This window comes from Anomaloglossus baeobatrachus, chromosome 7 (genome assembly GCF_048569485.1).
Source record: "Anomaloglossus baeobatrachus isolate aAnoBae1 chromosome 7, aAnoBae1.hap1, whole genome shotgun sequence".
Lineage (NCBI taxonomy): Eukaryota > Metazoa > Chordata > Amphibia > Anura > Aromobatidae > Anomaloglossus > Anomaloglossus baeobatrachus.
The window spans coordinates 68,630,237-68,643,341 of NC_134359.1; the positions used below are offsets into that span (position 1 = coordinate 68,630,237).

General features: G+C 36.5%; 1 protein-coding gene across 5 annotated transcripts in view; it reads right to left on the reverse strand.

Moving 5' to 3' along the window:
- The window catches only part of TTN (titin), a 312,175-nt gene that overhangs the window by 81,672 nt on the left and 217,398 nt on the right, over positions 1 to 13,105 (reverse strand). For all 5 annotated transcript variants that reach the window (XM_075317392.1, XM_075317390.1, XM_075317394.1 and 2 more), the window contains 28 exons: positions 12,789 to 13,055; positions 12,439 to 12,705; positions 12,205 to 12,344; positions 11,543 to 11,669; positions 10,726 to 10,868; positions 9,610 to 9,733; positions 9,265 to 9,531; positions 8,394 to 8,491; positions 8,120 to 8,288; positions 7,731 to 7,997; positions 7,379 to 7,648; positions 6,533 to 6,811; positions 6,032 to 6,440; positions 5,813 to 5,937; positions 5,444 to 5,710; positions 5,073 to 5,342; positions 4,685 to 4,987; positions 4,293 to 4,595; positions 4,024 to 4,211; positions 3,799 to 3,913; positions 3,418 to 3,702; positions 3,176 to 3,327; positions 1,798 to 1,945; positions 1,505 to 1,682; positions 1,295 to 1,416; positions 860 to 1,147; positions 421 to 717; positions 135 to 321 (listed from right to left, as the gene is read on the reverse strand). In XM_075317392.1, coding sequence (XP_075173507.1) covers positions 135 to 321; positions 421 to 717; positions 860 to 1,147; positions 1,295 to 1,416; positions 1,505 to 1,682; positions 1,798 to 1,945; positions 3,176 to 3,327; positions 3,418 to 3,702; positions 3,799 to 3,913; positions 4,024 to 4,211; positions 4,293 to 4,595; positions 4,685 to 4,987; positions 5,073 to 5,342; positions 5,444 to 5,710; positions 5,813 to 5,937; positions 6,032 to 6,440; positions 6,533 to 6,811; positions 7,379 to 7,648; positions 7,731 to 7,997; positions 8,120 to 8,288; positions 8,394 to 8,491; positions 9,265 to 9,531; positions 9,610 to 9,733; positions 10,726 to 10,868; positions 11,543 to 11,669; positions 12,205 to 12,344; positions 12,439 to 12,705; positions 12,789 to 13,055 — 6,055 coding nt within the window. The remainder of the gene's footprint in view (positions 1 to 134; positions 322 to 420; positions 718 to 859; positions 1,148 to 1,294; positions 1,417 to 1,504; positions 1,683 to 1,797; positions 1,946 to 3,175; positions 3,328 to 3,417; positions 3,703 to 3,798; positions 3,914 to 4,023; positions 4,212 to 4,292; positions 4,596 to 4,684; positions 4,988 to 5,072; positions 5,343 to 5,443; positions 5,711 to 5,812; positions 5,938 to 6,031; positions 6,441 to 6,532; positions 6,812 to 7,378; positions 7,649 to 7,730; positions 7,998 to 8,119; positions 8,289 to 8,393; positions 8,492 to 9,264; positions 9,532 to 9,609; positions 9,734 to 10,725; positions 10,869 to 11,542; positions 11,670 to 12,204; positions 12,345 to 12,438; positions 12,706 to 12,788; positions 13,056 to 13,105) is intronic.

Sequence of the window (13,105 nt, forward strand, 5' to 3'; positions counted from 1 at the left end):
CTGTTGAATATAAAAATGTTATGGTTAATGTCTTCCACTCTTTAAATATATTGCTATTTACAGATATATTTATTAATAATGGAATGATCATTATTAGCATATTGGTATGGCTTGTATGTGGCATGGCTACATACCTGTATGTAGGATCTTTAACTGGAGTTTTGTTGCATCTGACCCATTTTCCAGATTCAGGGTCAAGTCTTTCAACCCAATATCCAGTTATTGGGCTGCCACCATCTTCATCTGGCTCATTCCAGGTCAAAGTCACTGCGTCTTTTGTAATGTCAGAAGGTTCAAGACGAGTTGGTGGTCCAGGTGGGTCTGTAAAAAAGAAGAAGAAATAAAAATTGTTATATCAAATTGACTGCAACAACTTAATTTTTTGAATTTTGTGGACAAAGTAAGCAGGTATCCACCTACCGAATGAGTACTTGGCAACCATGGAAATCGATTGCACTGGCTCTCCAATACCATACATATTTTCAGCACTAACTCTAAAGATGTAGTCTTTAAGAGCAGTAAGTTTTGTAGCCTTAAATCGAGTTTCTTTAATAGTTGATGATAATTTGTGCCAGACTTCACTATCTCCTGCTCTTTGTTCCAGAATGTAGTTGGTAATCTTTGAGCCTCCGTCATCTCGTGGAGGGTTCCAGGTCAGTACACAAGATTCATTGGTAATCTCAGAAACATCAAAGGCAGCTGGAGGTCCAGGTTTATCTGTGTATATATAATATGTATCATTATAAATTAAGTAGTATAAGGAAAGAAGAAAACTGTCATCTGAGAAGCATGTAATCTAAATTTATATTTCAATTCTAAGGTGTTTTTTAAAGTAATTTAGTAAACAACAGATTCGTACCTAAAATATTCACTTCAACAACCGCTGTAGCTCTGCCAGAGGTATTTACTGCTTCTATGATGTATGTTCCAGAATCGCTTCTTGTGCTCTCCGTAATGACAACTGTTGAATGTCCCGGTTTGGACTCAATAGTAACCCGCTTGTCCACTCTCAGCAGAGAGTCGGCTTTGTTCCATGAAACCTTAGGGTCTGGTTTGCCAGTAATTGTAGCTGGCAATTCAATTTTGGTTCCAGCCTTCACTGTTATGCCAGCAATAAGTTTAACATCCAAGAAAATTTCAGGTGCCTCTGTGTTAGTAAAGAGGAAGAATGTGTTAGAAGTATACCCCATATCATGAGTATCATGCACACGCACACATTTCTAACTATTTTATAAAATTATTTTCTAATCATTTATTATAATTAGACTTTAAACATGTCCAGAATATCATTTACCTTTAGGATCTGTAGCAAGGATATCATCTGTCGGCTTGCTTGGTTTACTAGCACCAAGTCTATTGAGTGCTTTAACACGGTATGCATACCATTGACCTTCAGTGAGATTGTCTACTTGGAATCTGTAAAGAGGTTACGAAGAGAAAATAGGTACATTTCTGACATTCATCTGCAAACTGATATTTTGCTCCAAACCAGGTTTACACTTACTTTGTTTCTATAACAGAGTCACCACAAATTTCCCATTTGTCAGTTCCACGTTGGCATTTCTCCACAAGATAACCCTTGATGCGTGAACCGCCATCATACTTAGGTGGTTCCCATGTGAGGAATATTCCCTTAGAAGTTGGATCTCTCCACTTAACATTTTCGGGTGGATCAGGAGTGGCTGTGATGGAAGAAGAATGAGAACAATTTTTTAAGTAATATATTGAAAAATATTGCTCAGTCTAAGTTTTTAGAAATTGGTATTCTCAAAAAATACAATGAAAATATTAACTTACTTGCTGGTGCCGACATGTTTATTGGTTCATCAATGTATGCAGGTTCTCCTGGTCCACATTTATTGCAAGCTGAAACACGGAACAGGTATTCTTTGCCTTGCACAAGGTCAGAAACGGTGAACTCTTGGTCTAGGACATTTTCTATGACCTACGAAAGAACAAACCATCAAGAAATCAACTTGTACTTAAATGGTTACCAATACAGGCAATGTTTAACAATGTCCCACATTTAATAGTTTATAGTAATCAATAAAAATTTGGCTTTTAAAAATAAATTATATGTAAAACTTTACCTGGGTAAACAAAAATCTTGGCAGGGCTTATGCATTGCCACAGTGGGGTAGTATTATCCCATGTGGCTGAGAACCACCTTGCAAAACATCATATGGTTTAAGATTAAGTAGCACAAATGTGTGGCAAGTACAGATTAAAGGGAACCTGCCAGGTGCAATATGCACCCAGAACCATGAGCAGTTCTGGATGCATATTTCTAATCCCTGCCTAACCGTCCCTGTATCTAGTAGCATAGATAAAGAGATCTTTAGAAAAAAGTATTTCTAAAGATCCTATATGATATGCTAATAAGTGCAGGACTAGTCGCAAGGTCATTAGTTCATGTGTTCATTCTGCCCTCTTAGCATGGTAGCTTGCCCACACAGGGGTGCTAACTTGCTATTTAATGAAGCATCATCAGTGGTGATGCATTTACCTGTCTCCACTTGTTACCGCTGATTTGAAGTCCCAACACTTCCGGTCATGTGCAGTATGAAGCCGGGTGTACGCATCCCTGCTTCAGAGAGGTCTAATGCACATGACCAGAAGTGCCGGGACTGCGGATCAGCAGTGACAGTCGACATAGGTACGAGCGTCACCACTGGTGATGCTGCATTGAATATCATGCTAGCACGCCTCTGTGGGCGTGCTAACATGCTAAGAGGGTGGAATGAGCGCAGAAACTAACGCCATTGCGACTAGTCCCTACGCTCATTAGGATATCATAAAGGATCTTTAGAAATACTTTGGCATTCAAATGCTTCTCCAGTGATTGTGGATTGCTGATGATTGCCACACAACTGTGGAAATTTGTAGTAAATAGTGCAGGTCTTGAATGCACAGCACACTACTGGCCTGTTTTTACAACTTTTAAGACTAGCCTCATTTGAAAATGAAGTCATCCCAATAATGAGCTGAAAGCTGCAGGTTCTGCTCTATATGTGGTTCATATACAGCCCTTGGAGGGTAATGTATTATCATAATAGTTTCATAGGGTCAAGGCAGAAGTATTTAAATTGAATCTATCCTTAAATTGCTATTGCCTTTGATTAGTTGGTGGTTAGCAATTAAATCCCTGTGAAATTAATTTTATTTCATTACTCACCTTAGCCCAAGTCTTGCGGTTGACTTCTCGTTTCTCTATAAGGTATCCAGTCAGTGGACTGCCTCCATCATTTTCAGGTGCTTCCCAGGACAGATTAAGAGTGCTTCTTGTGAGTTCTCCAACCTTAAGCTCTCTTGGAGCACTTGGACGAGCTATAAAAAGTTTAATAACAATTAATTAATAAGAGCACAATATGTTTTCCTCAGGATTGTAATTAGATAAGAAATAAAATCAGCACTTACCAATTACATTAACATTAATTTCTCCAGAAACTGATGTCACGGTATTTTGAAGCTCTAAAGTATAAATTCCCTTGTCGGGCCGTTCACTTGGAGAAATCACTAGTTCTGCAAAAGTTGCAGTTGTATCAATCTTGACACGTTCATTGTTTTCCAAGACTGTTCCATTCACTGACCATATGGCAGTAGGAGTTGGGTAACCACTGATAGGGACGTGTATTTTAAGAGGTTCAGGCACAATTACTTCAAGGCCATCTTTGAAGGCACTCAAATCCATCTTAGGATGTGCTAAAAAAGAAAATTATTCATTCCACATGTGAGTATATTTATTTGTAAATATCCATATTTGAAATTATTATTTTGGAAAGCAATGTATATACTTACAGTGAGGATCGTCTGCTGTAAGTGGTCCTAGGCTTTCAGTAGGATCTGAAATGCCACCAGCATTTTCTGCAGAGACTCTATAGAGATACTTAGCCCCAGCTTTCAAGCCAGTCACCTAAAATGAACAATCAATCAGGTTCTAAACTGTAAAATTCTAATTTTCATAACAAATGGATTCCAAAATCTAACACTCAAATTGAATATAGGTCATGTCTATAAACATACCCTGTATGTAAGTTCAGGTGCAAGCCTCATGTTACAACGAATCCACTTGTCTGTACCTTCTTCACATTTTTCGATAATATATCCTAATACTGGGCTTCCTCCATCCTGTAGAGGAGGTTCCCATGTAAGCTGAACAGATTCCTTGGTTTGATTGGAATGGGTGAGGTTGATAGGAGGACTTGGCTTTTCTGTAAATAAAAATGCACATATTGTTGGTACTCTTGGACCTCTAACAATTTAGGTAGTCCCGTTACATCAACAGTGCATACCGATGGGATCCCTGATCTTCACAGCACGTGTTGCTGCACTTGGTTTACCAACTCCAGCTTGATTTTCAGCTCTCACTCTGAAGATGTACTCCTTGTTCTCCACAACATCATTGAGAGTAGCTCCTAGTTCATCTGGTTTGGTAATCAGGGCAGCGTCCCATTTGATTGAAGCTCTGTCACGTAGTTCAATAATGTATGCTGTTATTTCAGATCCACCATCGTACTCTGGTGGTTCCCAGGTAAGTGATGCTCCAAAGCGATTGACATTGCAAACATCTACATTCAACGGAGGTCCTGGGACATCTATAAAACATATTGATTTATGTTATAGTTATCGTAATCTATAACGTAATGAAAATGATCTTCCTTGCATAATTATTGTTAGTGCTTACCAAATTTGCTCTTGGCTTCAACAGGTTTGTCTGTTTCCACAGGTTCTCCAGCACCTACTCTGTTCTTGGCACTGACACGGAAGAGATATTCCACACCGCCTTTCTGGAGACCAGTAACTGTGTATTCACAGCTATCTGCATGGTCAGTGACAAGAACCCAAGTCTTGCGCTTAATGTCTCTTCTTTCAACAATGTAGCCAGTGATTTTACTGCCACCGTCACTCTGTGGTTCTTCCCATGCCAGACTGACTTCTCCATCATAGGTGTCAACAACTTCAAGATTTCTAACCGGTCCAGGGACATCTGAAGAAACGACAAAGTTTTTTAGTGATTAAAAGCTTAATTAAAAAAAATAATAATAATTTGTCAACTTTCTATCATAACTTACCAATTACATCTAAATTAATATGTGCCTCTGCCTTGCCATGTTTATTTTGTATTACGATTGTATAATGTCCTTTATGTGCTTTCTTTGTTTCAGGGATTCTGAAGCTCGTGTCATTTGCTGTTGTGTCAACGTATGTGTCAGGCAAAGCATCATCTCCTCTACGCCATTGAGCTTCTGCTTTTGGATAGGCGTCATATGGTACAGACATTGTGAGTGGTTTTCCAGCATCAATCACGATGTTCTGGTCTGCTGTCTTGATCTTTGGTACAGCTGTTGGTGACAAAATGTAGTTAAATAGAGTAAAGTTAGATCTACTTATAGTTTGAAAAATCTAATTCATAATTGGGTGTATCCGTTAAACAATACAGTACCTGCTAATTCAAGTTTTGCTCTTGCTTCTTTATCCTTGGCAATAAATCTATATTCACCCTGATCACGGGGTCTGATTTCACACACTTGCATTCTGTGGATTTTTCCTTCACTCATCATTTGATGTTTGTCTCCTTGGACAATGATCATGTTATTTCTCAACCATTTTACTTCAACTCTATCCTTGTTTAGCTCGGCTTCAAAAATGACATCTGAGCCTGGTGCTTCAAATACATCAAGTGGTGGCCTAATAATCTCAATTGGAATTTCTAAATAAAGATAAGGAAAAAATTAAGATTCAAAAGAGATAAATATAATATGAACAGTAAACTTTTTCGAAATAATAGGGTAAAATTTTTTATTAGTTGTACCTTCAACAAAAAGTCTAGCTCTGGTTTTCCTTTCATCAATTCCGCATGAGTATTCACATTCATCTTCTGGTCTGCAGTCTTTAATAACAAGTCTGTGAAGACTTCCATCTTTCTCAAACTGGTACCTTAAGAAAGAATGTACATATATAAATAAAATGTGTGACAAGTGAAACTCTGAATACAGTATAAAAATAATAATAAAATGCACAATGCTCTTACTTCTTGTTTTCTCTAAGTTCACGACCATTCCTGTACCATTTCACGGCTGCTTTCTCCTTAGAGAGCTGGCAAGTGAAAACTGCATCCTCAAATTCAATAACAGTTTGGTCTTGTAGTTGCTGTACAAAATCTGCTGGGGCTTCTGTGATCAAAAGTTCTGCTACTGCCCTGTCTTGTCCAGCAATGACAGTGTATTCACCTTCATCGACAAAGCCACAGTCTTTGATAATCAGAGAATGCTTGAATTTGTCAACTTTGTACAAAACTCTTTTGTCCAAAACAACTTCCTGGCCATTCTTCATCCACATGACCGTTGCATTTGGACGATTGACTTTGCAGCAGAACGTGACCGATTTTTTCTCCATTGTCTCAATATCTTCAATGGGTTCAATGATTTTCAAATCCTCCTCTGAAATATGGAATGAAAAATCATTAAAGTCATTGAAACCTGATATAGAGTATAGAGAATAATTGTAAAAAAAATGTTCACAAGCTACTTACCTGATACAGTTAAGGCTCCAGAAGATTTTGCTTGTTCACCTCTGTGGTTACTCAGTTGTATAGTATAAGAGGCTTGGTCATCTAGTTGAGCATCTCTTATTCTAAGAGTGTAAACTAAATCTTTGTGCACCATGACATATTTGGGGCTATCAAATATTGTTTCATCATTCTTGAACCATTTGGCTTTGGCCCCTTCAGTGTTGACTTCACAGTTAAAGACAAGTTCTTGTCCTTCCTTAGCTTGTTGGTCCTTAACAGGAGTGACAATCCTAAGCCTCTCTGCAAGACAACACATTAAATGGTTCAATGGTAAGTGACCATGACTTTGAGCCTAAAATTATATGTATATATATATATATATATATATATATATATATATATATATATATATATATATTCATAGTATATTCGCACTAAAAATGAGCAAAAAGATTAATTGTACCCAGTTTCGAACTCTGATCAGGTCCTTTTTTCCAGCCATACCCCACTTCTGTGGGTGGCCGGCATTCTCAGCCTGGACTCATGCCACACTATGACATGCATCAAGCTGCAATATCATGACACTGTGGGCCTAGGAACCAATAGGGGTGCCCATCAAATGCTGGGCTGAGGATGCCTGCTACAAATGTGAATTCCAGCTGCAACAAAGGACTGGACGTCAATTTTCTTTGTCCATCTCTAATTGGCATATCTCTCCTAGCGTATCAAGTAGCTATACCATACCATTCACACTGTAGTAATAATTTTCATATTTAATAATAAAAAGCATGTTTGATAGAATTCAATATTTTGCCAATAGAGTCGATATTAGAAAATATTACATTTTATACATATCTTAGAACTTACCAATCACTGTCAGTTCTGCTGGTGCTCTGGATTGTCCAATCATGACAGCATAGACTCCATCGTCTTCTTTTGGCACTGCATTTTTAACAACAAGAATTCTCCTCTTGCCATCAGAACTGATGTCATACTTATCACCAGATTGGAGGACCACATCATTCTTAACCCATTGGACTTCAAAAGCTTCTTTTGAAACAGAGCAGACGAATTCGGCTTTATCCCCTTCCAATACCTCAATATTCTGTGGTCTGGAAATGAACTCAGCAGCAAGTTCTTTAAAAATGGATAAAAATCAAATTACGATGATGTACTAGTAATAATATTTTATTTAAAATAAGATCAAGATATTTCGAACCTTTTATTCCAAGTTTTCCTGTTGTTTGTGTACTTGGCAATCTACAGTTGTACTCTCCAGCATCATCCAAATTGATGCTATTAATGATCAAAATTCTCTTTCTGCCCTCAGCAACATGTTCGTATCTTCCTCCATCTGGTAACTCAGTGTCTCCTTTAAACCAAGTGACATCAGCACTGGCCTTCGAGACCTCACAAACAAGTTTGACAGAATCTGATTCACATGATTCAATATTAGGGAGATTTTTGGTAAAAATGGCTTCTTCCTCTGCAAATTCATTGAAAATGCACAAAAAAACAAGAGTTATTTTGTATAAAGGAGGCCAAAATGCATTGTACATTACATTTTTGTATTGTTTTGAACAATTATGGTCTATAGTTATTGCTTACCAATGACTGTAAGCAATCCAGAGGTTTTGGCCATTTTTGATTCACAGACATACTCGGCTTCATCATCAAATACGCATTTGCTCACAACTAAGGCACGTGTCACTCCTTTAGCAATAATATCATATTTCTTGCCCTTTCGAATTTCAATTCCATCTTTGAACCAATGGGCCTTTAGAGTTAAAACGTCACAGTTAGTGTAAGGAAAAATAAAACTAAATATATTCCATTTCTTGACAAGTACTTAAACATATATAATAAAGTAAAAAAAAGGTACCGTGGCACTTTCACGGGAAATTTCACACTCAAAGCGAGCAGTTTCCTTTTCTTTAACTTCAATGTCAGTAAGGGGTTTGGTGAATTCCACAAATGGAGCTGTATAAAAAGAATATTTTTGTAATTCTACAACTATGTTCCACCTTTGTAAAGTAAGGCAGTAACTATGATATTAATATACCCTGAGTTTAAAACTCATGCTCGTAATTTACTTTATAAATTAACCTAAACTTACAAAGAAGATTCTAGGGTGTATAAAAAGAGAGATTAGATTCCGTGATCCCAACGTATTGTTACCCCTCTATAAATCACTTGTAAGGCTACATCTAGAATGTGGGATCTAGTTCTGGGCTCTACATTTTAAAAAGGACAGTTAGAAGTTAGAGTCAGTTCAAAAGCAGGCAACTAGACTACTACAAGGAATGGAGGCCTCACATATGATGACAGGTTAGAAAAGTTGGATTTGTTTAGCTTAGAAAAAAGAAGTCTCAGAGGAGATCTCATTTATAAGTATAAATACATGTGTGGTCAATATAAAGGACTGGCACATGACTTATTCCTTCCAAAGACAATACTAAGGACCATGGGACATTCACTGCGAGTGGAGGAAAAGCCATTCCGGCAGCTAAATAGGAAAGGGTTCTTTACAGTTAGAGCAGTAAGACTGTGGAATGCCCTACCACAAGACGTAGTAGTGACAGATACTATAACAGCTTTTTAAAAATGGCTGGATGATTTCCTCAGTACACACAACATTGTTGGTTACAAATGACTTAATGACAAAATGTATAATTGGTGGAGGAAGGTTGAACTAGATGGACCTAGGTCTTTTTTCAACCAATGTAACTATGTGTTTATGTAGAGCAACTTACGTTCTACATTCAAGAATGCAGATGTCTTGAATTCCTTGGCATCACAGGTATAAGTCCGTGCATCATCCATTGTGCAGCCATGAATAATGAGTCTTCTGACTCTGCCATCAGCAATAAGATCATATTTCTTGGTCTTGTGGATTTCTTGACCATTCTTAAACCATTTAACCTCAGCATTTTCCCTGGACAGCTCGCACTCAAGAACTGCAGTGGCTTCCTCTTCTACTGTTTGGTCCTCAAGAGGTTTGGTAAATTCAACTGGAGGTTCTACAAGGTTGAAAATTGGTTAACAAGTGCTCCTTGTATTAACAATGGGAACAGATACATTGAAAGCTACTACCTTACCTCTCACAATCAAGTTGGCCTGTGTCTTGAAGTCTTTTGCAGTGAGTGTTACTTCTCCAGCATCTGGCAACTGCACATCCCTGAGCGTGATAGTGTGAACTTTTCCTTCAGCACGAGTAACAATCTACCAATACAAACATTTTTGAGACTCTGAATAGTAAAAAAAAATAACTTATCTCCAATGAGCCTACTTTGGAAATAAGAACACCCAATTTTCTGTAAATTTTTAAAATTGTGGATTTCAAACCCCCCCGTAAAACTATATAAAACTGGCAATAATAAAAATCTAATTAGTTATGTATCGATTATTATATGTAAATTATCATAAGCTATTATTTTTTTGTCCCTTACTCACTACATTTTTCCAACTTTCTGCATATAATTACTTTCTTGAAAATGTTATAAGCTAAATATCTATATAATGATAACAATAAAGTGCTATTAAATCATAATGATAAAAATAATAATTGCAGTTTAATAACAAAAAATATAAATTAAAATTCCATCACGTTTAATATCAAATTTTCTATACACGTCATCCACCACTAAATTTTTATGAAATGATGTTATGCAAAATAAAATATCTTGACTGAACATTATTTTTAAAGCTGCTAACTAATGAAGTCAGCAGAGACTAATGTTTTTCAATTACTTAGGGCTCCGGTATCTTGACATGTAAAAGGAGCACTTGAAGCTGGGATAAAAATAGCATCCGACAGAGCACTTGGAGTGCAAATCTGGACACAAAGTTATGCTGTCAATTGCCTGAAATGGAATTTTAAGCCTACTAATTCCCATATAAGCACAATACTTTACTACAGTTATCAAGTGAATGAAAAACTAATCCAGAAAGGCATGTTGCTATGCATTCCTTATCGTAGCTACAGTATCATCCAAATAATTAAAAATATTAGAATAATTTTCAATAAGTTTTTAGAAAAAAATAAAACTATCAGAGTAAACATAATGCTAATAGTTCAGTTATTTTTGCTTATTAAATTTATTATTACTACATGCATTTAGCAAATATAACTTTGTGATATATATTATATATTTTCATGTATATAAATATATATATATATATATATATATAAAAATAGTTAAATCTTTCCTTACCTTGTCACTCGGTTCTAATTTTTGTCCGTTAAGGAACCATTCCACGGGGATTCCTTCATAAGAAAGCTCACACTCAAAGGTAGCCGTTTCCCCAGCTGTTACAGTCACATCTTTCAAGGGCCTTAGCAGGCCAATTACACGGGCTTTTCCAACAGAAGAAGACATTTTCCATTAAAATCCTCATCCACAGGACAGCACAGGCCCCTTACCCTCCAATTTCCATTGCGGCTTCCCTTCAGGATGCTGAGGGCTGCACTGAAACTATTTAAAGTCTACATGGGCTGTGGCTTCCAGCAGCTACTGAGAGGTGGGACCTACTACAATTTGCATACGGTGTTTCCTTACATTGAGCCAAGTCAGCAGTATACAGTATGTTTGTAGCATCTGTCCACATACCAATCAACCATATGTCTTTTTCTACATATGGCATATCCTTTCTAAAATAGCAAACTTGCTATTGGCCAGAAACAGGTGGCACCTGGCCAGCTTATCTGCTGCTGTCCATCAATCTTTTGGCACTTTCCAAAATTGTAACTATAATGCTGTCACAATCAGCAGTTAACATGCCAACACAGCAAGTCTTTCTTCGTAACTCTCGTCTTTCATAACAACTTATTAGATAAGCATTCATGGTATTAATAATGCCGCAACAATTTCAAAGCCATTATCTTTAGTATGTCTACACTTAATACATACTGTATATCTACAATAGCATAATAAGACAATATTATATATAATTTTTAGAATTTTCAACCCTCTGAATTTTTTTTTTAATTTTATTCTAAAACAGTGTATTTAAATTAAAGCAATGCATTACCTTTAACTTTGAGATGTGCACTAGATTTTGCATTGGCAGCATGGAAATCTACTCCACCAGCCTGGTCTAAACGGACATTGTAAAGAATGAGGAAATGCTTTTTGCCTTCTTCTTTGATTTCACAATCCTAAACAAATAAATTTATTGCAATTTAAAAACTGAGTTCAAATTTTTTCTTTTTTTATTTTTGTGTCGTCTGCTTAAACGTTTTTAATCTTTTACATACTTAAATTTCATGTATATTACACTTTTTACTGTACTTTTATATATACTTAGATATAACTTTATTTGTGGTCTCTTAATTTCAGACCAAATTTGTCTTCTATGTATGAATTGTTTTATATGTTATTCATAATATTCTAGTACAGATTGACTACCGAAGAGAAGACTAAGGTAAGCACGCAACATTCTTGAGGTTTTGTAAATAATGTGTAGATGTGGGTGAGATTAATTATCTGTAGAAGTTTTCTTTTTACCGATTAAGTTATTTAAGCATTTTTTTTAATTATAAACCTACTGTATACTTATACAATTATGTCCTTAGATGTTACAGAACCTTTATCAGTGTAAAAATTAAGTATAAAATAAAACACTGCAACATTTAAAAAAGTACCAAAAAATGGTTTGTAGTACCAAATTTAGCACATGCTAAAAATACTTACTGGAGAAGAATGTAAAGCGTCTCCTTTCAATTTCCAGTTAGCGTGGACCTCATCTTCAGAGATTTCAGTTTCAAAACGAGCAGTTTCTGTTTCTATGACCTCTACGCTGTACAGAGGGCGGACAACCTTAATGTCACGTTCTAAGGATGAGAAAGAAAAAAGATAGGTGTTATAAAAACTATTCTGTCATTGTACAAAATGATGAGTATTAGTTAATGGCTTATATTAAGTCACCTTCAGTGTTGAGCTTAGCAGTGGTTTGGTCAGTACCACAATCACAAGTGTATTCACCAATATCCTTCTTTGAAGCCTTTTTGATGGTAAGAATACGTTTCTTTCCATCTGTTGTAATTGTGACATTTTTGGATGGGATTATTTCTTGTCCATCCTTGAGCCATTTTACTGGTGCTCTGGATTTGCTGACTTCACAGAGCAATACAACTTCATCTTTCTCTACGGCAGTGTAGTCTTGGAGCTTGGTTACAAAATATGGATCTCCCTCTGCAAGGAAGACACAATTATTAATTTCGAGTTTTAGGAAAGGTGTTAGCAGGTTGTATCAAGGCATATATGTTCAAACTTACCAAGCACTGTGAGTTTAGCATCATTTGTCTTTCCCATGGCTTCAACCTTGATTAGAGAGGTATCATCCAAAGTGACATCCTTGAATTTGATAGTGTGGAATTTGCCATCGTCGTGCATGGACACTGACTTGCTAGGATGAAGATGCTGGTCATTCTTGAACCAACTCACTTGGATATTTTCATGAGATAACTCGATTGTGAATTCAGCTGTCTCTTGTTCTTTAACAGTTACATCTTTGAGTGGTGTTATAAATTCAAGACGAATGCCTGCAACACGCAACATTATACAAATGCGTTAATGATACTATGAAAGCCAA